The sequence below is a fragment of the Schistocerca gregaria genome, chromosome 1, assembly GCF_023897955.1.
Source record: "Schistocerca gregaria isolate iqSchGreg1 chromosome 1, iqSchGreg1.2, whole genome shotgun sequence".
In the NCBI taxonomy this organism is placed as follows: Eukaryota; Metazoa; Arthropoda; class Insecta; order Orthoptera; family Acrididae; genus Schistocerca; species Schistocerca gregaria.
This window is the reverse complement of record NC_064920.1, coordinates 130,538,961-130,562,887: the sequence shown is the minus strand read 5'-3', so window position 1 is coordinate 130,562,887 and position 23,927 is coordinate 130,538,961. Positions and strand designations below refer to the sequence as shown.

Sequence of the window (23,927 nt, the reverse complement as noted above, 5' to 3'; positions counted from 1 at the left end):
TCGGTCTCGAGCAGATTAAAAACAATAGAGGTACCCATGCTACCAGGGCCTCATTAATATAAAAAAATCACATCAAATTATTTGTTAATTTGACTCAAGCGCCAAGAATATGATTTAGAGGTAATCAACAAAATATGTATAGTAGTTGTACAAAAGAAACATAAAAGTTGCGGATCACGACGCAAGCACAAAAACTACACAGATTTAATGTCATATATATGTATTTTTATTCTACGTCAGTTGGTTTAAGAACAAAATGATACCTTATCAGAAGAAACTGAAACGTAACATAAAAAGCGATACAAGTGTCATAATACCCATATTCATTCATTTTACAAAGTTCTCATAAAACCACTTAGTCTCCTCTTTTGCAAATAGGAACATTTTAACTAAATCCCTTCTCTTTTTTGTTCAGACAACCTAGGTTCACAGTGTAGTGTTTCCAGCTGCACCTGTTGAACATCAGAAGGCATCACGTTCCTCTTTGTGATTTTCCTTGAATTCTTCAACTGCATTGAAATTTTACCAAACTTGTAGTACCCCTATCCATTCAGTACTTGTCCGATCCACTGTTCGCATGAAATATGCACAGTGGTAAAATTCATATTTTTTCAGCAGCTGACTTATAGTTCGTAAAAATCTCTCACTTGCCTACCAGTCGCTGTGAATGACGTTGCGCGAGTAGACTCAACGATGAGGCTAACTACATCTTCCGAACTTCACACTTAGTTAGACTCTTTCGGTTCTCAATGGCAGCAAAATCAAGATTAAAAATTTATGTTCTGTTTCCGTAAGGTAAACCTTTTCTGTTAGGTAAGTAAATGATCCCATGCAAATTGTTAATTATAACCTCATAATAAGAACGATGGTTGTTGTTGATATAGAATTCGTTTCAATAATAAATCAAACGCATTAGAAGAATTTACATTGATTCCAACCCTTACAATAAATGTTAAAGTGTCAACGAAGGTCTTACTGGTGCTTGAGAGCTTCTTTAGCTGGAATCCCGTTATTGTCTTTTCGCGTATATTCCTTTTCCTCGCGGCGTAGTTTCTTCCTTTCACTTTGAGCACTACCTACACCTCCCTTCCTCCGTTTTGGTACAATTTGCCTTTCCATTTTGCTATACTGTGGATTATTTACAAGTAATAATTACTTCAGCAATACCCTGTTGTTCCAAACAAGCCACAGAGTCACTTCAATAGTCTGCAGTTCACACAAGTACACACCAAGGCATTAACAAAGAGTTGGCAGGTGACTCATTATCTGAACATCGATGTTGGTCTTAGACACGGATGCCATCTCTAGACAGCTGTATACTCTGTTTCCAGCTGTTCTGGCGCTTATGTCAGAATATATGGTTTTGGCCTTGGGATTTACAGTGGAATTTCACCAATAACTCATATGTTCCTTTTTTGGCGCTTGATCCTTTATTTACTTACATGCCACAATTACCGATAAAGGTAATCACAGACTATATTCAGATACGAAAACTTTTTTATTCAGCTAACATGCACATGATCCACGTTGTGGAGATTAATAAATAACTTTTATCCTCTATACTCGGCTTCTCCTTACCAAGGAAAGTTTCACCCTTGGTGTCACAAGTAAGTACCATAACGTTCATCCAAAGTTTGTATTTCTTAGGATACACGCAACTCTTACTGCATTGGAGACTGTACACAATGTTCGCTAGCGGTAAACAGGTTAACCCTCGTTACGAACACAGAGTTCTGACATCTGTAAAAACTATTCAACTGTAAGTTACTTTGTTTAATCACAATTTATTCTTATCCCTTCCGTTTCTAACTAGTTCAACTAAACAGGAAGGAGAAGTGTATTTATCTACGGTGATCGCAAATAGAACCGATCGTTACTCCAAGCGCTACACGATCCAGTTCCAGACATCAGGGGCTAGGTTTTTTTTTTTTTAAGGAATCATCTTGCAACAGTTAAAACAAACGTTCTACAGCCGTAATGCCCTGTGCGAACAGCGAGTTCATGTCGAGACGAAACAGCTCACCATCAACAGGGAGAAATAAAAGAAGTCGCGACTCCCAAGAACAATAATAGAACTCTAGAAACCTGCCGTTAGCCACTACCTTCCAAAACACAGAGAGAATCTTTCAGTCTGCTGATTAACAGCACAAACTGTAAAGAACAGTGAAGCCGGATTGTCGACTGGTAGCCTACGCACGAGGACTACGAATGTCAACAACCAAAATCTGACATTTTGGATATGATCCTTTGTTGAGTTGTGTAATTTGCCACGACTAGAATGACAAATACAGCCGTTCCTTTATAGGAGCAGAGCCTTCCTCTTGCTAGTAATCATTCACTGAGGTGACGAAAGTCATGAAATTCCTCCTAACGTCGTGTCGGATCCTCTTTTACCCGGCGTAGCGCCGCAACGCGTCATAGCATGGATTCAACGAGTCGTTGGAAGTCCCCTGCAGAAATAGTGAATCACGTTGCCTCTATAGGCGTTCATAATAAATTGTGAACGTGTTGCCGGTGCAGGATTTTGTGAGCAAACTGACCTCTCGATTATGTCCCATAAATGTTCAATGGGGTTCATGTCGGGCGATCTGGGTAAACATATCATTCGTAAGAATTGTCCAGAAAGTCTTTCAAACCAGTCGCGAACAATTGTGGCCTGGTTACATGGCGCATTTTCATCCATAAAAATTCCATCGTCATTTGGAGACATGACTTCCATGAATGGCTGCAAACGTTCTGTATGCAGCCGAGCATAAACATTTCCATTCAATGGAACGTCCCGTGCGTCTAGCTTCAGCCACAATTCCGCGTTCAAAGTCCGTTAAATCCCGTTGTGCGGCTCTAATCACGTCGGAAATCTTTTCACATGAATTACCTGAGTACAGTTACGCCAATGCAATGCCCTTTTACGCCTTCTGTACGCGGTACTACCACCTTCTGTATATGTGCATACCGCTATTCTATGACTTTTGTCATCTCAGTGCGAAATCTAAGTATTTGGCGCTATTTTCGAAGAATGTAATAGCTAAATCGTAGCTATGAGGGCCACATTTAACTATGAATAGTATCTTTCCTCCTAATCTGTTGTGGTGTGCGTACTGTAAGACCTTCGGTACCCACACCATCAGCTTATTTGACTTGCCGCTCTAACGAAGTAGGCGAGGGTCAGCAATACGTCTCGTGGTCTTATCGTGGCGTGTTTATCTCCTGCCGTTAGGTCAGACGATAGAAATGCCACTTGCACGCTTAGAGTAGCAGATTGACGGTGACCAACTTCAAACAGAACTTGGTTAATTTTCACACACATTTATTAAAACAATAAAAATCATAGACACTACGTAACTTGATTCTGTATGCTGTTTACGATTGACAATCTGAAGTTCCCTTGGTCTTGGTACGTTAATCTTATTTCACATATCTCTGATACTTGACAAAGTGTCTATACATTTCTCTTCATGCCAATGTACAGGAATATGATAATCTTATTAGGCGCAGACTGAAACTTGACTATAGGTAACGCAGACTAACTAATCGGAGGTCTGTACACTCGTTATAATACCTCGCGCGTTCAGGTATCACTGCGCGAATGCGTTCCGCGAGGAGAAAAGGTTCTACGTTAGCAGCAATCTCATTGGCTGCGTTACATATTAATACGCGGATCGACGGAAGCAGAATTTGGTCCGTTTCTAAGACAGCGCCGTCTCGTAGTGCGGAGACGGACGAGCGCTGCGCCTGCGCTGCTGTGCTTAGCGGGGCGCGCTCTAGTGGGAAAGTTGTGTACGCGCTGACTACGCGGAACTATGAACACAGCATCTCTGTAAGTCCATTTTTATACAGATGGTTGTGGGTCCTCGGCTGTCCAGTATGAAAAGCAGAACCAAAACATCTTCAGCCATCCAGATTTCCAGTTGTCATTTTATTTGAGAAACCAGTTTCAGAGCTAAAGGTCCCTGATCGACGTGTAGGAAGAATCCCACCTCTGGTCCAGTCAAAGTAGGGACCGGATCAGTGTTCAGTGAGTGGTATCACGAAGATTTCTTCTTGTCATAGCAATCCGAATAGTCGGCAAGTGATGATCGAAGGGACCGCTGTGTCAAAGATCAATGGATACCAGTCACTTGAGTCTGGTCCTGGGGTCTGAAGATTGAGTAACGTGGTGCAGGAACTGGTTGCTCAAATGAAATAACTGGAAATTCAGGTGCCTGATGGATGAAGAAGATTATTATTATCAATAATAATAGCATTGTTATTTATTGAGTAATTCACTTTAACATGATACAGATAATCTTTAAAATGGTTCTGAGCACTATAGGACTTAACAAATGGTTCAAATGGCGCTGATCACTATCGGACTTAACTTGTGAAGTCATCAGTCCCCTAGAACTTAGAACTACTTAAACCTAACTAAGCTAAGGACATCACATACATCCACGCCCGAGGCAGGTTTCGAACCTGCTACCGTAGCGGTCGCCCGGTTCCAGACTGAAGCGCCTAGAACCGCTCGGCCACATCGGTCGGCGGGGCTTAAGATCTGAGGTCATCACTCCCCTCGACTTAGAACTACTTAAACCTAACCAACTAAGGACAGCACACACATCCATGCACGAGGCAGGATTCAAACCTGCGACCGTAGCAGCAGCGCGGTTCCGGACTGATAATCTTTAAACAGCACGTCATTAGAATGTCAGTTCTCCAAGAACCTTTTTGAAAACGTTAGCGCAACTTCTTTCTAGATTTGCCAGCAGAATGAAAGATCCAGAATTAAATACTAGGAGTACTTTTTTTCCAGCCTCCGATCAATCTCCGCCCAAATCACAGCGAAAACCAAAAATGTTTATTGGCAGCTGTTACCTACACTTTCCAGCTAGTTGCCGTTACGAATCGGACATTTGTCGTTGTGTTGTTTCAACTTTCCAATATCCTCGTCATAGAAGCCAGCCGCCTGCGCTTTTTGTCATTACTCTACGCTGTTCTGCAGCTCGTTGTCTGTGCCAAAATGCTGTCCTCATAGACAGCGGTCCATGTGAGCGAAGAAATGTAAATCAAAGACTGTCGGGCTGTATAGTGGATGATCAGACACTTCCCGTCGAAAACGCTACAAGAACTTCGTTGTTCCACCTGCATTGTATGGTCGCGCTTTGTCATGAAGAAGGCAACTCATTACAGTTATTTTATGCGGGCTGCATGAAATTAGGAAAAAGCAGACACTTCATATTTGGCGGGAGACTCTATTCTTCTAAGCATCTCTACATGGTCAGTGTGCACTCAGAACTCGAAAGTACGACGTGAACACGATATATAGGCATACTAGAGACACACCTGTTTATAAGACAAACAATCCAATCATGACTCATGACTCTCATTCACGATGAAGCACTGGAGGACATAGCGCCTACAAGGTAGAAAAAAAAAAAAAGGATAATAGAGTAAATCGGGATGAATAAGAACCCCTTATGGTTCTGTTTAGTGCTTCATTCACTTTCATCAATGCACCCTTCAACCGGATATCGGTTTGTCGTCAAAAAAGCGTCAACGGCCTAAGCCAACTATTAAATCAGCTGATGTGTAAGGACGACATTAAACTGTAAGCTTCTATAAGTTCATAGGTAAAATATATTCCACTAATAATAAAAGCATTCTCTAAGAACACATCATTTGCCACAGACAAATGTCCGAAACTGAATACAACGACGGGCAAGATCTAAGCTACTTAATGTGAGATGGGTGATGATACCATTATTGAGCTTATGAATACGACGCATGTAGTTATTTAAGCTAGAAGTTTAATGCGTATAACATCAAAACAACCCAATATTAACATTTTTAATTTTTTGTCATCGTTTAGTTTTTTTTTTTTTTTTTTTTTTTGCTAATGAAGAAATATGGTAGTACATTGTGTGTCTCCTTGCTGGAGCAAAGAGTCGTTATTCTAGCCATTTGTAACGAAACTTGTAATTCTGATTCTGAACGTGACATTTAAGGCACATATTGTAGTTTTAATTAAAGGTTTTCGCAGGATCCGAAGTACATTCACAGCCTGTTAAGAAACAGTTTCTGTTAACACCGTCAAACCATCTTTTGAAGTTGACAAGTTGTGTGTGTTCTTCCTGATCATATTACTGTTTCTTTCCTTTGTGTATATATGTCAATCATAAATAGATCTCTTCGGAAATCTACTTGCGCATTATCAAGAATATGTTCAATATGAATTGTGAGTTAAGAGTTTTGTACGCTGTGTGTAACAGTGAGGTACATTTGCAGTTGGCAAATATTGTAGTGTTGCGTTTTTGTTGATGCACTGAGTATACGAGAACTTCCTTTTAGCCGTTAAGTAGTTATACATTTTAAATATTTCTTGCTACACATTTTCTATAAAAAGGAAATTCTGAGTTTTATAAATTTGCAACTAGATGAAATTACTGATTGTAGTCTTACATTTTTTTTATTTTTTTCTTGTACTAAGTATCACTTCATCAGTTGGTGGTGCCTCTACAATTGGTTCAGATGTTTTGATATTCAGTTTGTTATTTTGCTCTATTGGTATTATTATTCTTGTTATTATTATAACTTATTGTAACAACCACTGAAGTACACGCTGTCATTTTGTCATTTGAGTAATGACCCTTTTTAAGGATTACACGTATTATGTAGTGATTAATTAGTATGTATCGAGTTTCATCTGATCAAAAGAATCCGGACAGCTATTTGTGGACATTAATATGGGTGTGTCGACCCTTTGCACTTATAATGACTTGAACTGATCTAGAGACACTTTCGATAAAATTTCTGAATGTCTATGAGGGATTGGCAGCCTTTTCTTCCTCAAAAGCCCAAACCAAAGATGTTGGACGCCGGGATCTGGAGTGAAATCAATGTTCTAACTCATCCCAAAAGTTTCCCATCAGGTTCAGTAGGCGCTCTGGTAGGGCCTGTCCATTTCAGGAACGTTATTGTCTACAAAATACGCAGATGCTGCTTCGTGGCATGATGCAGTCTCATGTGGATACAATCATCGTCTTCTTAATGTTTCTCTGCTTATGTTGTATACCGTGTTGTACAATATTTTGATATCCTTCCGCATTGACCGTTCTCTTAAGTGGAATAAAGGGATCACACCCCTATAAAAAAAAAAAAAACCTTACCGTAACACCACCTCCTCCGTAATCCACCGTTGATACTACACATTGATGGCAGGTAAAATTCTCCAGGCGCTGTTCTAGCTGATTGCCACAAGGTGCAGAGCAATTCATCAGTCCAAATCACTCATTTCCAGTCATCCACTGTCCAATGGCGTCTTGTTACGCCACCTGAAGTGTCGCTTAACACTGACTGCAGAAATGTCTGGTTTATGAGGAGCTGCCCGACCAGTGTATTCCAATCTTTTTAACTTCCTACCCACAGTCATTGAGCTAACTGGACTTCTGGTAGCACTTTGCAACTCACTGCTTCCGCTGAATTCATGGGAATTTTTATTTTGCAACCTCACTCCACAATGTTCGACTGTCCCTGTCCATTACTGCGCGAGGTTTGCATGTCTACCTGGTCTTGGTTTAACTGTGATTGTTCATTCGCTTTTCCTCTTCATAACCACTTCACCAACAGTCGACTTGGGCAGCTTCAGATGGATCGAAACGCCCCTGCTCAGGCAGACATCCAATGACTAGTTCACGTTCGAAGTCACTGAGCTCGCCAGTCAGACCGATCCTGTGCTTACTGCTTCTCTACTGCCAACATAATACTCCCCCGCCTACTTCCATACCGGCAGGTCCGCCTCTCGTTACATCTAGCGGCAAGTTCCGCATTACAGAGGATCGTCCAATTACTTCTGACCAGAAAAGTGTTCGTCGAATCACATCCCAAAAGGTTACACAAGACCTTAAGGGGTGTAGGACGTCAAGCGGGCCGACCTGGAGCAGGAGAGGCACCACAGGACATTTTAATTTCCACTGTCTATACTTTTACAAATAAATTCATAAAACTTTGTCAACAACACTTGGAAGGATTCAGGAGTCACACTCATTGCAGTGGAAGTTCGAAAACATAACAGAATGAAATTTTTTACGTGCGATGTTTCATCATTTTTTCACTTACTAATGGGTGCATTTGTTGCTATAGGCACACTTTTCTTCATACGTTAGAGAAATTCATCGATGAATTTTGCACAGCATTCATACCATACTCACGAACGAACTGTTATATTTTAAACTTCATGTTTAGAATAAAACACAAATTGTATAGTTAATTACCTCAATTTTTACCACAGTTTTTAATAGATTTGGAAAATTCTAGAATTTCATACACCTTTCAGTATGGTTTGTATGCTGTGCAAAATTAATCGAAGAATCTCTCTTACTTATGAAGAAAAGTGTACCTATAGCAACAAATACTGCCATTGGTAAGTGAAAAAAATAATGAAATTTCACATGTAAAAAAAATCATTTCGTTATGTTTCCGAACTTCCACCCCTATGAGTGTGAATTCTGCATTCTTCCTGGTCATGCTGACAAAGTTTTATGAATTTATTTGTAAAAGTATAGACAGTGGAAATTAAAATGTCCTGTGGTGCCTCTCCTGCTCCAAGTCGGCCCATTTGACGTCCTACCCCCCTTAATGCAGCACTCCGTGAAGAATGGGGTACCATTTCCCAAGAAACCTTACAGCACCTGATTGAACGTATGCCTGCGAGAGCGGAAGCTGTCGTGAAGGCTAAGGGTGGGTCAACAACGTACTGAATTCCAGCGTTACCGAGGGACGGCGCCACGAACTTGTAAGTCTTTTTAAGGCAGGTGTCCGGATACTTTTGATCACATAGTGTAGTTCCCAGAACCTCATGTTTGCTTTTATTCCCAAACGGCTGCAGTGAACACATTCCTTTCGATTGCTGGTATCGCTACAGAATCAGTGAGCGTTGAGGACAACGTGGATGTCCAACACTGTTGGCATGAATGTATGTTGAGCTGGTTGCGGCTAAGTCGCAGAGTGTGAGACACCGCTTTCCTTGTGTTGCAGGAGGACCTCCCGCCAGAGCAGATCGCCGGTGAGTGGCTGTCGCCGCCGGGGTGGAAGCGCAGCGGCGCTCCCTGGTGGCCTGCCCCCTTGGCTCCTCGCCTCCCTCTGACGGAGACCGAGGTCCTTGGGCGATTAACACGTCGTGCGCATCTCTCCAGCAAATATTACAACTCTGACATCTGGTATCGCTCTATCAAAACTACACTGACGAGACAAAAGTCGTGGGACAGCGATATGCCCATATACAGACGGCGGTAGTATCACGTACACAACGTATAAAAGGGCAGGCTATTGTCGGAGCTGTCATTTGTACTCTGGTGATCCACGTGAAAAGGTTTCCGACATGACGGGGATTAACAGACTTTGAACTCGGAATGGCAGTTGCTGTTAGACACATGAGTCAGTCGGTATCGGAAATAGCTAGCGAATTCAATATTCCGAGATCCACAGTGTCAAGTGTTTGCCGGCGTGCCTCGGCTCAGCAGTAGCGGGGGAGTTCAAAACTGAACTTAGTTTTGATTTATTGACTACAAAGAAAGACTCGTTTCCATTATCTGTGTCACACGTGGACACTACGAGCTTTCTAGCCCTTTCACATCCTAGCAGTTCCTGATTACTGTTTCCAATCTTTTATGTAGGGCTACAGGAAACGGGAAAATAATAGGAAAACTATGCAGCTGTGAAGGAGTTTGCTGCTAATAGTTCATTCGATGAGACATAACTTTGCTATTGATCACTACATGGTATTTTATACAGTCTGTTTCGAGTTATCTTGGGCATCTGTCCTTAAACTCGTTGTTCAAAATGAGGAATACTGACAGCGATCCAAGAAGAAAACGCCAGTTGTGTCCATTTGACTGCTTTTGAAGCCGATGGTACTTCTTACATTAAAAGATATATAACAAAAACAATGAGGAGGTGCAGTGTCAAATATTAAGAGAGCCTACACAAAACCAACCCAACATGGAAGCAGCTAAGAGCGGTACGTCAGTATTAACTTACGCTGTTCACGTCATTAGAATGGTGAACTATTTGTACAAAAAAATCCAACAAAAACTTCATAAACTCGTCGTCGAATTACTATTGAAAGCTTACATCATGCAAAGGAAGGGTCCTCCCCAAAGGACGCGGGAAGGAGGGGGTCGGGGAAGGGAGGGGGTCAACAGGGGTCACTTGTACCCACTCCCTCCTGGAATTTCGAATACAGGGCTTTTTAATCATTACAGAATCCTCATACACCTCCAGAAGTGATTTCTGTTACATCTCTCGTTTAGCCAGTTCCAGAATTAGTGGCTGATTCCAGTGAGATAGTTCTATGCATCTAGCAGTAGCTGCGTAAATCATGGATGAGATTCAAAACAATGGAGATGCTCATGATTAACACGTCGTGAGGGTCTCTCCAGCAAATATTACAACTCTGACATCTGGTATCGCTCTATCAAAACTACAGTGAGGTGACAAAAATCATGGGATAGCGGTATGTACATATACAGATGGCGGTAGTATCGGGTACACATGGTATAAAAGGGCAGTGCATTGTCGGAGCTGCCATTTGATACTCCGGTGACTCACGTGTAAAGGTTTCCTACGTGATTATGGTCGCACGACGGGCATTAACAGACTTTGAACGCAGAATGGCAGTTGCAGTTAGACACATGAATCATTCCATTTCGGAAACAGTTAGCGGATACAGTGTTCCGAGAGACACAGTGTCAAGTGTTTGTCGAGAATACCAAACTTCAGGCGTTACCCCTCATCGGGCACTACGCAGTGGTCGACGGCTTTCACTTATCGACCGATAACAGCTGTGTTTGCTTAGAGTTGTCACTGCTAGCGGAGAAGCAATACCGCATGAAATAACCATCGAAATCAACGTGGGCCGTACGACGAACGTATTCGTTTGGTCAGTGAAGCGAAATCTGGCGTTAGTGGACTGTGGCAGCAGACGATCGACTCGAGTGCCTTTGCTAAAAACACGAAATCACCTGCAGCGTCTTTCATGGGCTCCTGATCACATCTAGACGCTACACTACTGAAAAACCGTGGACTGATCATATGAGTCCCGATTCCAGTTGGTAAAAGATGATGGTAGGGTTCGTGTGTGGCGCGGACCCCATGAAGCCATGGACCCGATTTGTCAATAAAACACTGTGCCAGCTGGTGGCGGCTTTACAGTGGTGTTGGCTGTATCTACGTGCAATGGACTGGATCCTCTGAGTCGACTGAATCATTAACTGGAAATCGTTATGTTCAACTGCCTGGAGATCATTTGCAACCATTCATGTATTTCATGTTCCCAAACAACTCTTATATCACCAGCCGACAATTGTTCGCAACTGCTTTGAGGAACATTCTGGACAATTCGACAGAATGATTTGGCCACCCAAATCGCCTGTAGTGCAGCAACTCGACGTGGTATAGAGTCAACAAGTCATTGGAACGATCCTGCAGAAATATGGAGCCATACTGCCCCTAACGCCCTCAGAACTGCGAAAATATTGCCGCTGCAGAATTTTGTGCATGAACTGAGCGCTCGATTATGTCCCATAAATGTTCGATGGAATTCATGTCGGACGATCTGGCTGGCCAAGTCATTCGCTCGAATTGTTCAGAATGTTCCACAAACCAGTCGCGAACAGTTGTGGTCCAGTGATATGACGCACTGTCGTTTGTAGAAACGAAGTCCATGAATGGCTACAAATGGTTTCCAAGTAGACTAATATGACCATTTCCAGTCAGTTATAAGTTGAGGGAACCAAATCTATTCCTTGTAAACACAACATTATGAAGGCACCACCAGTTTCCACATTGCCTTTTTGTCAACTTGGGTCCACGCCTCAGCTTGGTCTGCGCCACACTGGAACCCTACCGTCGGCTCTTAACCACTGAAATCGGGACGCATCTCAGTAGGCCATGGTTTTCCAATCGTCTAGGGTCACGATCCCAGCAAAGGCCCTGCAGACGATGTCGTGCTGTTGGCAAAGGCACTCGCGTTGGTCGTCTGCTGCCACAGCCAAATTTCGCTGCACTGTCCTAACGGATACGTTCGTCCCACATTCGTTTCTGCGGCTATTTCACGCAATGTTGCCATCTTTTAGCACTGACATCTCTACCTAAACGCCGCTGCTCGTCGGACACTGAATTGGCCGCGGTGAGAGGCAAGGCCTGCAATATGGTATTCTTATTTTTACTCTCTTGACAGTTTGGGTCTCGGAATATTGAATTTTTTAATGATTTCCGACACGGAATGTCCCGCTCCAACGACAATTCAGCGCCAAAGTCTATTAATTCCTATCGTGCGGCTATAATGTCGTGGGACACTTATTCACGTGAATCACATGAGTACAAATGAGAACTCCGCCAATGCACTGGTCTTTTATACCTTGTGTACGCGATTCTGCTATTATCTGTAAATGTGCATATTGATATCCCATGACTTCTGTCAGCTGAGTGTATACGCAGTGATTAAAGTAAATCAGGAGATGGAATCCACAGTAAAGTATCATTTCAATAAACATTAAGTTCAACAAAAATATGGGTTTTTATGGGATGTAGGCTACAGATTTGAATTTTAAAGAGAACAAACGATGTCAACCGATTTCATAACTAAATTTTCAGAGCCGTCGGAAAAGAAGCAATGAGTCTACTAAGTAAAGAGTGTTTTCTAAATGTGAACGTTAGGTAGGAACCAAATAACAGACCAGCACACTAGGAGAGGCAACGGCCTTGCCGCGATGGATACAACGGTTCCCGTGAGATCACCGAAGTTAAGCGCTTTCGGGCGTGGTCGGCACTTGGATGGGTGACTACCTAGGCCGCCATGCGATGTTGCCATTTTTCGGCGTGCACTCAGCCTCGTGACGCCAATTGAGGAGCTACTCGACCGAATAGTAGTGGCTTCGGTCAAGAATAACATCATAACGACCGGGAGAGCGCTGTGCTGACTCCACGCCCATCCTATCCGCATCCTCCACTGAGGATGACACGGCTGTCGGATGGTCCCGGTAGGCGATCTGTGGCCTGGAGACGGAGTGAAGTGAGCACACTAGTAGAGCTCAAGAACGTAATTACACGATGTGGCACACGATATACATTACTGAATAGGACTTGTAATGTACATACAAGGTGGTAATAATAAAGACGTTTAACCTAAATGACTACATAAAATTATAAATATCAAACGAATGAAGTACATTGGAGGCACTAATAATATTAGAAAGACAGAGACATAGCTGAAGTAAACTTCAGCAATGTTTTCAGGTCGCTCGACTTCCAAATAATTCCCCAAAGACATGTCTGCAATTCGGATTACGCTGTCAAGAAATCCCCGAAAACGTATTACAAGTTAGTTCAAATGGCTCTGAGCACTATGGGACTTAACTTCTGAGGTCATCAGTCCCCTAGAACTTAGAACTACTTAAACCTAACTAACCTATGGAAATCTCAAACATTCATGCCCGAGGCGGGATTCGAACCTGCGGCCGTAGCAGTCCCGCGGTTCCGCCTAGAACCGCAAGAGCACCGCGGCCAGCTATTACAAGTCATTTTCATTTTGGGTAACCTGTATGTGCATGTGCTACAATTTACATAAAAGCACTGTGAGTCAAAGCGATCATTGGATACACTTAAACACCCTAGATGTCTTGACCACAGTTTTATTATTCGAATCATAAACCTGTGGTCTAGACATCTCAGAGTGTTTAAGGCACTGGCGGACAACCGGCGGCCCGCGGGCTCTATCGGGCCAGAGGTTAGGTTCAGTGCGGCCCGCGGAAGAAATTTTACCGTGGTGCTGCAGAATCTTGCAACTTAAGTTTTTAAGACAGCTATTGTAACATGTAAGTAAAGAAACAATGTTCACGACGCGTAAAAAAAAAGGAAACATTTGAAAATGGGTTGAACATAAAGTGAATGTGCTCTCTATGCGTGTTTTGATGCGTAATTTGTTGGCGAGGTGTATAGGGGGAGAGAGGTGCCATTCAAGTCGCTGTGTTACCCTATAACAAACTGTCAAGGACGCTATACTTTTGACTTCATGCGCTATGAGCGCTGCTGTAGCATCACGCGACGAGGCGGCCCGCAAGCTGAAGTAAGTACGCGCGTCCACCGAAGTTTGCACGTGCCTGGTTTAGGGTATGTGCACGTATTTCTATTTGTTTATGTGAATAACATCCTTGAACATGCATTATGTGATCCAAAGTATCCGGACACTCTCAAAAACATACGTTTTTCATGGTACGTGCATTATGCCGCCACCTAATGCCAGGTACTCCATATCAGCGACCTCAGTAGTCATTAGACATCGTGAGAGAGCAGAATGGGGCGCTCCGCGGAACTCAGTGACTTGGAACGTGGACAGCTGATTGGGTGTCACTTGTGTCATACGTCTGTACGCAAGATTTCCAGACTCCTAAACATCCCTAGGTCCGCTGTTTCCGATGTGAAAGTGAAGTGGAAACGCGAAGGGACACATAGAGCACAAAAAGCGTACAGGCCTACCTCGTCTGTTGATTGGCAGTGACAGTTGAAGAGGGTCGTAATGTGTAATAGGCAGACATCTATTCAGACCAGCACACAGGAATTCCACACTGCATCAGGATCCACTGCAAGTATTGTGACAGTTATGCGGAAGGTGAGGAAACTTGGACTTCATGGTCGAGCGGCTGCTCGTAAGCCACACATCACGCCGGTAAATACCAAACGACGCCTCGCTCGGTGTAAGGAGCGTAAACGTTGGACGATTGAACAGTGGTAAACCTTATGTGGAGTGACGAATCACGGTACACAATGTGGCAATCCACTGGCAGGGTGTATGTATGGCCAATGCCCGGTGAACGTCATCTGACAACGTGTGTAGTGCCAACAGTGAAATTCGGAGGCGGTGGTGTTACGGTGTGGTCGTGTTTTTCATGGAGGGGGCTTGCACCCCTTGTTGTTTTGCTCGACACTATCACAGCACAGACTTCTATTTATGTTTTAAGCACCTTCTTGCTTCCAACTGTCGAAGAGCACTTCGGAGATGGCGATTGCATCTTTCAAAACGATATAGCACCTATTCATAATTCACGGCCTCTGGCGGAGTAGTTACACGACAGTAACAAACCTGCAATGGACTGGCCTGCATAGAGTCCTGGCCTGAATCTTATAGAACACCTTTGGCGTGTTTTGGAACGCCGATTTTGTGTCAGGCCTCACCGACCGACATAAATACCTCTCCTCAGTGCAGCACTCCCTGAATAATGGGCTACCATTGGTCAAAAAACTTACCAGCACCTGATTGAATTTATGCCTGCGGGAGTGGAAGCTGTCATCGAGGCTAAGGGTGGCCAACACCATATTATTCCAGCGTTACCGACAGGGGGCGCCACGAACTTGTAAGTCATTTTCAGGCCTATGCTCGGATACTTTTGATCACATAGTGTAGTTCTCAGAACCTCATGTTTGCTTTTATTCCCAAACTGCTGCAGTGAAAACATTCCTTTCGAATTGCTGGTATCGACACAGAATCAGTGAGCGTTGCGGACAACGCGGATGTCCAACACTGGCCAACAGTGGCTTCGTACACAGCGCTCGCACTTCGTCCACCGAGCAGTTGCGTACATTAGACTGTCTGGCGGGTAATTTAGAGATCATGGTGCGTTGTGGAAATATTTTACGATACCTTGTCGATCAACTCCGGTTCAAACTCTTTTAGCGATATATGTTTATTTATTTGTTTATTTATTCAACCTGATCTGAACAGGGCCATCAGTCTCTCTCTACGTCGGACCAGGGTTTCACATAAATAGTTTATTACATCACAGTTACCCAAGAAATAAGAATTTTAATATGACAATTAGTGTTAAAATGTTTATATTTGGAGTGTCTGAAGTGCCAGTGTGAGTACCTTACACTGATTGTGAATTAACAAAGTTAATATTGGCATTACTTGTGCCACTGCAGCTGCAGTCACTAATAGTGATAATAGTAATAATAAAAATAATAGCAACAATAATAACGACAATAATTCTGACTTCAGTAACAATAATGTTATGTAATGTAATAAAAGAAGAGTTTTCAGAAAAAGGAAATGTAAGGAGGCTGTCTTGGCCGAGAATACTGGAAAATGAGGAAGATCAGTTTCGAAAGAAGGATGTAGAACGGTAACGAGTACTTACATGGACAGTGGTATTTTTATTGGTACTTTAGTAGCTATGTCGTTACCTATCTTCTGAAGCTGGTGACGTTATTTAGTTCTCTAATATAATGCGGGAGGTTGTGCCAGAGTCGGGTTTCTGCTACTGAGAAGGACTCCGAGAAGGTTGCTGAACGATGGAGTGGAACAGAAAGGATTTTGCTCTAATGGGAACGTGTGTTTCTGTTGTGTTGTTCACACAAGAGCGTTAAGGTCAAACAGAGAAATATGAAGGACAGTATTCGATGATAAGACGGTAGAGAAGGCTGGGGATACGGAAATCTCTGCTCTTGTCTGCCTGCAGACAGGATAGCTGTGCATATGATTAATAAAACAAGGATAGCATACTCAGAGTATTTTTCTGATATAAAGAGGCCTTTACATAAATGTTCCATTACAATGAAAGGACTGTGCGGTACAATTAATACAGTCATACGGAAACTTCGTATCTTTGAAAGCCATCTTTGTAAAGGGTATCTAATTGTTGTCGATCGTTTTGGATTCTGCATCTGCCTCCAGAAAAAGCGTTACTTTCTAACCACGAAAACTATCTGCATTTCTTCAACAAAAGATGTCGATATCTGTGTATCATGCAAAACGAAATGTAATTAATTAGCACTCCACTTTCAGTCACAACGGATGTTCTGCCTGTTGAAAAGTAGTTAGAGGTAACTGATTTACCAAATTCTGTGTTACCAAAGAACCGGAAATAACGTGCCTTAAATTTATTATGGCAATGTTGTGATTGACATGCAGGGTTATACAGAAGTGCAGCTGTCCTGTGCGTATAGCGTAACGTACAGTGTGTCAGCTTGAGAAAATATGGCATCAGCAGCGTAGCTGGTGCATCGGCCAGCTTGAGCCTGTTTTTTGGGCTGTTTCCCAGGCTCGTTTAGGCGAATACTGGGCTCGTCCAAATTTTCGCCTCAGAAAATGCAATATGCACCAGTGAAAGTACGTTCACAGGCAGAACAGAGTTCAACAATTCAGAGAAGTGACGCACATAACTTCCTTCACTTTTTTTTAAACACTAGACCACTTGTTTTTGTTATTTACGGGCGTCCATCCCCTTACAGCCCTTCCTTGCTCTCACAAAACGTCCCTTCATCGGTGATACTTTAGTGCCACCTTAAGTATATTTGCATTTCCTCATAATAAAGATACTAGTATAAAATCCTCTGAGCCGAAGGGTTCAATCCCCTGCTCTTGATATTACGCTGTTGTTCTCCCGACTTCATAAAGTAACAAAACTCCTTTAATAGACCGTACTGAACTGAAAGTATGCATGTAGGACTTAGGATAAAACAAAATGTGCTTCTTCGCTGTTGAAAAGTAAATTAATTATTTTTTAGGACAAGACACAAGAAAGTAAAATTATTTATTTCCTCTAATTAAACAAAAGTAACCATCTGTAGATGATAATCGTAAAATAAATTCCAAATGAACAAAATTCAATCTTTTGTGGGGGATATCGGTGGAGATGTGTCCATGTATTTCACTAAGTTACGAGGTTAAAATGAATTTGTTCCTCTGAGTAGGTGAAATATCTCATATGTAGTACACATTACTAGAGCACACAAGCACCAGACCAGAGTACTTCACGCGTCTGTTAGGTAACTGACAACCGCGGCGACATGAGAGGCTTCCGCCCGCGATGTTAAACAAAGAAATTTGGCCAAATCTTGAGTACAGCGATCCCGTACGACACAGGGTTATCGCAAAGAAGAAGAAGATACAGAAATGCCACTGAAATCCTATTTACATCTGGAGTGATGTTTTGGTGAAAAACGTTTTTGCGCACAGCTCTTTCTGTCACGAAGAGAGTAAAAGGCAAGAAGGTCCCGCTTTTGTCATATAACACAAAAAGCGTTCTCTTCTTTCAGCAGCTGAGAGTCTGACACCTAGTGGCTAGTCTCTCACACATGAGCACAGATGTCGCAGTTCACAAATGTATTAAAATGTCTGTCCTTTGGCGCCAGATTGTTGCTGTGGTATTTCCTTAGCAATAGTCGCCACACTAGCGGATACTTTTGCGTGCACAACCACTATTGCACGCGCATAGACTGTTTGCCTACAATAGCCTGACGGCGCACTCCATCCACAACGCTCTGCCGAATAGATATGGGCTGCCATCTGACCATTCAATGCACTTGACTGTAAGAACGGTTTGCAAATTGTAACGTTGTTCCTGATTTGAATATGGCTATAATGAGGGGAAGACACGTCACCCAAATCAAAACTAGGATGTACCAACCTCCAGTATACTGGAATAATTTCTGGTTAGCAAGTTCTGTTAACCAATACAACGAAAAGCCAGTCGAAGTTGCAAAATTCACTTTTTTTGTTTACTAGATGACTATTTTTGGGCCGGGACCCAATTACAGATCACCGTAATAGATAGTCAAAACGGTATTTCCGGAAATACAAAAACTATGTGAAAAATGTGTACATATTACCAGTTAAAGCGCTGTAACTGTCCATTTGCACTTCATAATACGTACAGGGCGGGGCAAATAGAAATGGTCTGGAGAACAGAGTTCCAGGGTACAAAGAAACACAGCAGAGGAAACGAAATACGGTATTAACCTGACTATAGCAGACGTTGACAGTGCGGACCATTCATCAGTTGGCACTTTTGGGCACTGGCCAGCAGGTTTCTGAAGGCGGATCGATGATGGACTGCTGTAACTGCTGCAGTCTCACCCGAAATGTTCTGCTGCAGTACTTGAAGACTATGAGAGTTGTTGCGATACAACTTAGACCTGAGGACTCCCCACACAACGTAATCGCACACTCACAGATCAGGTGACCTGGGTGGCCAGCTAGGCCCGCGACCAGACTGAACTCTGCTAACAACTCTGTCAGGCGTGAAGACTGTGTAAATGAGCTTCAAGATTGGGGCGGCTACATGGGCAGTTGCTCCATCCTGTTCGAAGTAACTGTAGGTGTGGGCATCACGGGGTTTGGTTAAGGGCATAGATTCACGTCCAGTCATATCTACTCGTCTAGGCCACTTTTATTTTCCCCGCCCAGTACATGTTTTTGATATGGTTTTGTATTTTCGGGAATATCATTTTGACTATCTGTTACGGTCATTTGAAAATGGGTCCCGGCGAGGAACTAGACTTCGAATAAATGAAAAAGTGAAACTTTCAACGTTGGTTGCATTTTCGATGGACTGAAAACTAGATGTATTGATGCATTTACCGCAATCGTTAGTTATAACAGAGTTTCCAAATGCAGTCTTCAGATCGCTGTTTTTTATCTCCATATCACCGGTTTTGGGCAGCTCCCCATCTTCAGATCTAACACAAAAAATCATTTTATAATTACAAATGGTTTAAATTACAAATGGTTAAAAATTAAGGTTTAGAAACCAAGATTCTTAAGAAATCAGTTATAATACAAATTTGTGCACCATATCATTTGTTATATTTACAGAGTAACGAATGTGGAACCTAGAGTTCACTCTCATAACAAACCGTGCACTAGCTTGCTGCGGCTTTATATAACATTTCTTGGGAAATATGATTGGTGCATCGTCTACAGCGCGGTAGTAAATCTACGAGCGCCAAATAAGAGGAAAAGAAGAAAATTTTATTAGTTTTTACGTAGCTTTTAAAGTTTAGTGATATAATAGCTCTGTTTTTTTTTTTAATGTTATGCTTAGGAACATTTTTATGTATCAATTATTTCTGTCTCTCGAGGGTACTCTTGAGCGCCACTTGTTCTATGATCCGCCAGATGGAAAAAGCAGACAATATTTTTGAATATTCTAAAATTCTGTTAAAGCTTTTAATAATAATGTCCTCATCGACGTTTCATTTGTTAAATTTGTGAATATCTTTTATGTATAATACCAGTCCACAGAGGGTACTTTCGAGCGCTACAAACTTTGCAGCAGTTATGTTACCTATAAAATAATTTAATTTCTTTCTTTGTAAAGTTCTTTATAAATTTTTTAATACTGTTAAATTCCACATCAATGCTTTATGCTGTACTAAGGGACACTTCAGATGATTTAGAGCGATCCACTCTCTACAAATAGAGGGCGCTTTTCAGCATCCTTGCACTCGTTGCAGGTGATACAGATAGTAGTCGTTGTCATGCATAATAGTTCTTTGGCTAACACCATGTTGGCAGGCCATTTGCCTGGAGCCCGTACCAGGGTTCGTCTCAATATTTCGTAGAATCCGGTCCTCCAAATCTAGTGTATGCACAGGCCGCCGCCTCCCTGCCCGTTAGTCTGTCTGAAAGGACCTATGACCACACAGACGCCCAAAAATGGCTTGAAATGTGCGATGTGGTTCGCGCCAGCGAGGGTACTTGTTTTGATACAGATATGCTGCCTCTCGACCTTTTCATCTGCTTATGCACACACAAACTGTTGCGGTTGACAGGAGAGCCAACACCGTGTTACTAAAGGAGGCCGAAGTGCACTCGTCTCAGCTCACGCAGGCTGGCGTGAGGTCTGGAACATGACAAAGGAATTAGAATTGAGAAAAACGGACGTAGCTGGTGGAATACTTAACTTTAATCCATTAATGACGAACGTCGCTCTTGACGGTACATGATTCATAATATCAATAGTAACTGAATATGGCGCCTTGCTAGGTCGTAGCAAATAACGTAGCTGAAGGCTATGCTAACTATCGTCTCGGCAAATGAGGGCGTATTTTGTCAGTTAACCATCGCTAGCAAAGTCGGCTGTACAACTGGGGCGAGTGCTAGGAAGTCTCTCTAGACCTGCCGTGTGGAGGCGCTCGGTCTGCAATTCCTGATAGTGGCGACACGCGGGTCCGACGTATACTACCGGACCGCGGCCGATTTAAAAGCTAGCACCAAGCAAGTGTGGTGTCTGGCGGTGACACCACACAAACACCAACTCGGTTAGTTCCCGACATGTATACCGAGCCATTCTCCTGCTTACAGTACGCTGTGTCAATCGCACAGCCTGTAACACACAAAGAACACACGGCACGTGGTCAAGGGAACTGTCTTTCGTCAGTGTCATCTGCCGTGGCAACGATGCAGTTCTGGACACATGTTCATAGGATCTTTTTCCAGTCAGGAATCCGTCTCTTCAGTTTGTCGGGTTTACTAATGTTCACCGAAATCTACTGATCGGGATTGTGCCGATGATATTTTTCCGAAAGTCTGATGATATATCTGTTCACATGGCTCTAGCCATTATGAGACTTAACATCTGAGGTCTTCAATCCCCTAGCCTTAGAACTGCTTAAACCTGACTAACCCAAGAACAACATACACATCCATGCCTGAGGCAGGATTCGAACCTGCGACCGTAGCAGCAGCGCGGTTCCGGACTGAAGCGCCTAGAACCGCTCGGTCACTACGGCCAGCGATATGTCTCCAATCTCATGTATTCTATACACCAACTGGGATAATCGTTTGGTTTCTATTTTCCCCAGTGGTTTCAGAAATTTTGGAAGAATGTTATCTATGTCTTCCATCTTATTTGACCACATGTCTTCCATAGCTCTGTTGTATTCTGACTCTAAAACTGGATCACTTGAGAGTTCTACACTGACAAAAAAAAAAAAAAAAATTAGTTCACCCTTTAGTGGTTTCCAATCCACCTAACATTTATTGTTGCAACACTGCATATGGAGTACATGAAATGATTACATTTACAGATCAACAGTACAAGCAGTTGAGAGGTACCAGGTATCGTTCTATGCTTAAACACTCATATTAGTCCGCGGTGTAGCCCCCACAAGTGGCAATGCAGGAGTTGAGTTTGGGTCCAGTGATCGTACTGATCGCAAATACTGTCCTGGGATATGTTACGCCACGCCTGCTCAACCTGTTCACGTAGTTCTGTAAGCACTGTTGTTTGCACGTGCTCGGTTAGAGACTGCCAATAACAGGTTCGCAGAAGTTCGTGTTGACACGTGTGGGCTCACAAGCCCTCTTGTCTGTGCTGTGGCAGCTGTACGATCTGCCACTGCTGCCCTAACAACAGGACGATCCTGGGCGTCGCCTGTGCTGCGTAACAACCAGAACCTCGTTTACGGGCGTGGGAATGTTCACGTGATCACTGATAACAGCATCGTTGCGCAACTGTCACAGCACGTCAAACTTGTGTAGCCATTCGGAAGGCCACAAATAGATCCCTCTCAAGCTTGCTCGGTTGACAAGCACGAGTGTATCTGTGTGGCATAGTTGGCTGCTTCCTTCTCGAGTTTGCACCAACACTGAGGCTTTTGGCTGTGAGCGTTCCCTATTAAAGGGTAGACGCAGACGGAGTTCTGGTAGCTACGCCACGATGTACCCTGTTGGCAGATACGTTGAAATCATTATCAGTACATCTACAATCCCCCAGTTGACATTTGGAGTCATCGGATCAAAATCGACGTCGTCTTTCCAGATGTACTAATTTTTTCCGGCAGCGTGTATGTAACAAGAAGACACGTCAGGTCGTCACGCCTGATCTAGTGTACCTGTGATAGCCGACTGTCGATTCGTCCGCCCTCATGGGCTGCAAAAAGACAGGTAACCTTCGACGTTTGGCGAGCCCGCTCTCTCGCTGCATCGGTTTTCGCTCACCGAGTTCTACCGTTACGTTTTACTGCAAACCCATTGCAGAATAAAGCTTCTACAGCTCCTCAAACTTCTCTTCTCGGAGACTTGTGTGTGCACACACAGAATCGAAAATACACTGTACAGTTACTTTGGAAAATTGGCGACATTATTAAAGCTCACTATGAGAGGAAATCAGCTACCATTACCAGTCTGATCTAAGAAGAAGAATGGGATGCGTTCAGGTCCGCCAAATACTACCCATTTCTCCAACTTTATAGATCTCTTTCACCTTTTATAGTGTAGCTCAAGTTATGAAAAATCGTAAGGATGCCGAACGGTAGCGTAGTTCACACTGTAGTAATGATACGACCAGACATAAGCTTGGAGTCGAAACTAGACATTGTAAGTGAAGGAAGGAGTAAGGATGAAGGAAGATCGGGTTTAACTTCCCGTGGACATTCAGGTCATTAGAAACGGAGAGTAGGCTCTGATTTTGTTAAGGAGGGGGAAGAAATCGGCCGTGGCCTTTTCAAAGGAACCATCCCGGAATTTGCGTGGAATGATTTAGGGAAATCAGGGAAAACCTAAATCTGGATAACCGGATGCGAGTTTGTAGCGCTGTCCTCCCGAATACGAGTCCAGTATGCTAATAACTGGGCCGCCTCGCTCGGTTTTTGAAAGTGAAAGATGCATGAGTAAAATCATGTGTGGCGTTCATTACGCAGAAGTTTTAAGCTAATGTACAGAGAGGAAAAATAAGCATTTCTGACAGTGGAGTAGATCTTCAGTCCCGAAGTCTTCATCTCGGCCCCTTCCCACTGAAAGCATATCGACACTTATACGTCGACACAGTTTCTGCTTTTAGCCGTTAGCAACTTGGAGGATGGGAAATTCATGAAAACCTATAGTTTTAAGCGCAGCTGAATAACAGTTTTGTGGTAATGAACATTTTTGGTGGAACTACATTCGTCGCCAGGAAATCGTAAAGTCGAAGATTCGTTGCAGGGAGTTAAATAAAACCAACCTTAAGGGCAATGTAAAAGATAACTGCAACTACATTTTTTAAAAGAATTGAAACTCCTATTGATGGTCTCTGTCACTAATCTTCTTCTTCACGGCAACTGTTTTTTCGATTACCTACAAGTTCTTAGAGGTGCGCTATCGTTCCCTCGACAATAAGTATTCGCGATACTTCTAC

General features: G+C 43.0%; 1 protein-coding gene across 1 annotated transcript in view; it reads left to right on the top strand.

Annotated features, from left to right (window-relative positions):
• The window catches only part of LOC126334868 (troponin C, isoallergen Bla g 6.0301), a 115,238-nt gene that overhangs the window by 64,398 nt on the left and 26,913 nt on the right, over positions 1–23,927 (top strand). The window contains exon 2 of the mRNA XM_049997560.1: positions 9,010–9,037. Coding sequence (XP_049853517.1) covers positions 9,010–9,037 — 28 coding nt within the window. The remainder of the gene's footprint in view (positions 1–9,009; positions 9,038–23,927) is intronic.